Here is a 3478-nt window from a genome sequence, read left to right on the forward strand (position 1 = left end):
ACCAACGACGATAGCTTTTGTATTTTCAAAAATTGTAAAGGAGAATTAGCAACAACCATGGGTGTAAATGTAAGTATAAAAATGGGATTTTTACACTTTTATAGAAGTTCAACTTGTTGCACAACTATTTAGCGAGATGTACATATTACAGTGTAGATATTCTTGCGTGGTCCCAAAAACACTATGTTTAAAATTCATCCAACTAATGATGCTAGACTCCAAAGACTATTGCACGTTTAGCCGCATTTTTAAATCCCAGTTCTAAACCAGAAGGATACATCTTAGCAACTTAGTGATTTTTTATGTTTTGTAATTTATAACTTATAAAACTAAAAAGTGGTTAAGTGTTATGTGGTTTTGAATTGTCATGATGTCTGAGTATGAAGCTCAGATGACATTTGAGGCTCCACAGTTGGAAGAAGATGACATCCAGCAATCAATCCATATGGGTTTGTTAGGTGACAAAATCAGACATGTCACTATTGAGCAGCTAAAGAATGTTTCACCTGCATTGATGATGCAGATTTGTACAAGTGTACTACAAATGCTTGATGTTGAAACTGATAATTTAGGCCAACAGTTTTTGCAAGCATCATTGGAAAGGTCTGATGACAAAAGACCGTCAACTCTATTTTACATTCACATTCCACATATTATGAATAAGTTAATACCAGGTTGCGATCAGATGAGATGTGCTCTTTCCGTAAATGATTTGCTTTACCCCAAGTGGAAAAAACTTCGCAAATTTTTATCTGTAACTATCAACTACATGCGTTCTTGGGAGTCAAATCTACTCACATGGAATGAGCTTATCTCACAGTATGAAGACATGCATGCACAGAAAGAAGAGATTATTCACCAAAACACCAAACTTCAAAATGCAATTAAGGAAGTCGATGCTCATCTATTGAGCCATGGGCCCTCTTATCAAGCTCAGCGTGAAAGGCTTGTGGAAGTTGAAAAGGAATTTCAAGAATTACTTATTCAAAAGGATAACAAACAGAAAGAAAACAATGAACGGAAACAGAGTCTAAGCAATGAGAAAGAAATTCTGAGTAGCCTGGTTGAAACTCATGTAAAACTGAGGAACGAAATTGAGGCAAAAAAGGGCGAAATTGTTAGCAGTCCTAATAGAGAAATAGCTGAACGAGATGAACTTATTAAGAAACTAAACACCATGAAAGAAGACTGTGCAAATGTAAAAGATGCCACTCGTGCTAGTGAGTGGAAAATTGAGACTTTAGGGCAAACTCTGAATCACATACAGCATGCTGATCACCAGTTGTCTGAAGCAATGGCAATGAGAGAAAAAATTCTTCAATTGCAAAATGACCAAGTCCAACAGCAGTTTGAAATCGAGTCACAGACTTTTTCAAATCAACGACTTAAACAAGAAATTGTTTCACTAAAGCAACAAATTACTGATCAACGAGAGAAATTTCACAGGGAAAATATCCGAAGACAAAAGCAACTTGCGACATCAAGACAAAAGTTGGAAGATATTGAAAAATTGAAGACAATCCTTTTTTCCCAACATAAGGATCGAGGAGGCAAAATTAAATCTTTTCTTTCTGCGATAGAGGAGCAAGAAATGATTTTGAAAAGGTTAGAAGTGGAACATGAACAGACGATGGATGCTTGTCTACAAATGGATAAAGAAATGAGAGAATGGATGGTTCAAGTTCACAACCACGTGATGAAATCTATGGAGAATAAAATGAGCAGTAAAAAAATAGATGCTCTGGCAAACAGTCACGATTCTCAATCAAATGTTGATAAATAAAAAGCATGCAGTTGTTTCATTTTGGCGATTCACCTCATTACAAAGCCAACACTTGGAAATTGGAAATCCATTGAAATGTACATAAAAATTTAATAGTCTAGTTTATGCCTAAACTTTGTAACTAAAGATAGTGTATATTTTTTGTTTTATTTTTAATTATGTCTGTTCTGTGTTAAATAGATTTTTTCTTGTTACTTACAAGTTATTATTTGGTTTGACTTTGGATCCACGGACACTGGCGATCGTTAGTGAAATTGGTTTGAGCACCGTTGGTCTTTGTGAAATACCAACAGTCCAACAACAGTCGCATACTGCTCATAGACTGTTGTAGATGGATACCTGCTTAGGCGCACAGGAAACCACGAACAGTAGTAACTAGTAAGTAAACTTAAGCTGCATCAGCAAAGCTGCAAAGCAAAGCAGCAAAGATATTCATGGCGTATATGAATGTTTCTAGGGGTCTTTGACAATCAGTCTTTAACTGCTTTATTTATTTTTGGCGTTTCATTCTTTTTTTGTAAAACTTTACCAGAAACAATTTATGAATAGACTTGAACATTGAAAAATTAGCAAACATAATACTTGCTATTTTCAAAGCTCTACTTTCGTTTAATTCCCAACACCTAAACCACAAATTAATCCACTTTTGTTTTCAAGTTGCTTTCCTCTGCATAGCCTTACTTTAGCTAGATATTCACGAAAAACATAGTTTTACATGAAATGGTTGTTCTGGAGCGAACAAGCGGTCGACTGGAAATTCTTGCAAAATAGGCCGTGTGTCGACCAGGCCATAAACGTAGTTTGCTTCCGGATTCTATACAGTTACGTGGTGTCATAAATATAGGCAACTTGATTTGAGCACGATCTAGCAGACGGCTGGAGCGTGAATGGTTATCAAATTTTCGCTTCGTTGGTGTAGCTGCTAGTTAAATATAAGGTCAAGTTTTTAAATACTGTATTGACTGTTGCACGACAACATTTTCGTTCTGGAATTGCGTTGAGTGCGTTTACTATAGGACAGCGGTTCTTAAACTTTTTTGAGCGCGACCCAAATCTGAGTTTCATGATCACCTCACGACCCAAACCTATGTCGCGACCCATTTTAATGTCCTATAGACCTATATTATATTGTATTAACCTATGTCGCGACCCACCTATGTCGCGACCCATTTTCTGACCCTCCGCGACCCATGTTTGGGTTGCGACCCATACTTTAAGAACCCCTGCTATAGGATAAAATATAGAACATCTCGATATTTGCCGAATCGAACACCAATCCGATTGTTATGTGGAGATCACGCCGACACAAGGTATCCGAAACACAAAATTTATTTGAACAATTTTATTTATTTATGTTGGAACATGTTACTTCAATTATCCTACATTTTTGTTTGCCCTTGTGACTTTTTCAGTTTTTTTTTTTCAGACTTTTTTGATTAGCACGTGCTGAAGTGAACACGCTCTTTCTGCCATACGTTTTGTTCTGTTTATACCGAACGTTTGAAATAAAAGTTATGTTGGCTTCCCCATATTTACTGCATGTGCTTACTGGAAAGGACACTTAGCCCTTTGGATGAGTAAGAACTTTCCGTTTACCATATTATGCACTTCAGTTACCTGCTAATACTGACCAATTTTGTTATGTTGTAAACGGGTTTTCCCCGAATCCTTTGGCTTGTTAATAATTAATTGTAT

At 36.3% G+C, this 3478-nt stretch overlaps 1 protein-coding gene across 1 annotated transcript; it reads left to right on the forward strand.

The window, feature by feature from the left end:
* Positions 1–252: 252 nt before the first annotated feature.
* On the forward strand, positions 253–2099 carry LOC143448807 (uncharacterized). Its single transcript, XM_076948687.1, has one exon. The coding sequence runs from the start codon at positions 368–370 to the stop codon at positions 1781–1783; it is 1416 nt and encodes a 471-aa protein (XP_076804802.1). The 5' UTR covers positions 253–367; the 3' UTR covers positions 1784–2099.
* The last annotated feature ends 1379 nt before the right edge of the window (positions 2100–3478 follow it).

The sequence above is a fragment of the Clavelina lepadiformis genome, chromosome 3 (genome assembly GCF_947623445.1).
Source record: "Clavelina lepadiformis chromosome 3, kaClaLepa1.1, whole genome shotgun sequence".
Classification (NCBI taxonomy): domain Eukaryota; kingdom Metazoa; phylum Chordata; class Ascidiacea; order Aplousobranchia; family Clavelinidae; genus Clavelina; species Clavelina lepadiformis.

Bases quoted from the DNA above. Each gene is read 5' to 3' on its own strand.
- LOC143448807 (XM_076948687.1), top strand. From the start codon at position 368: ATGATGTCTGAGTATGAAGCTCAGATGACATTTGAGGCTCCACAGTTG.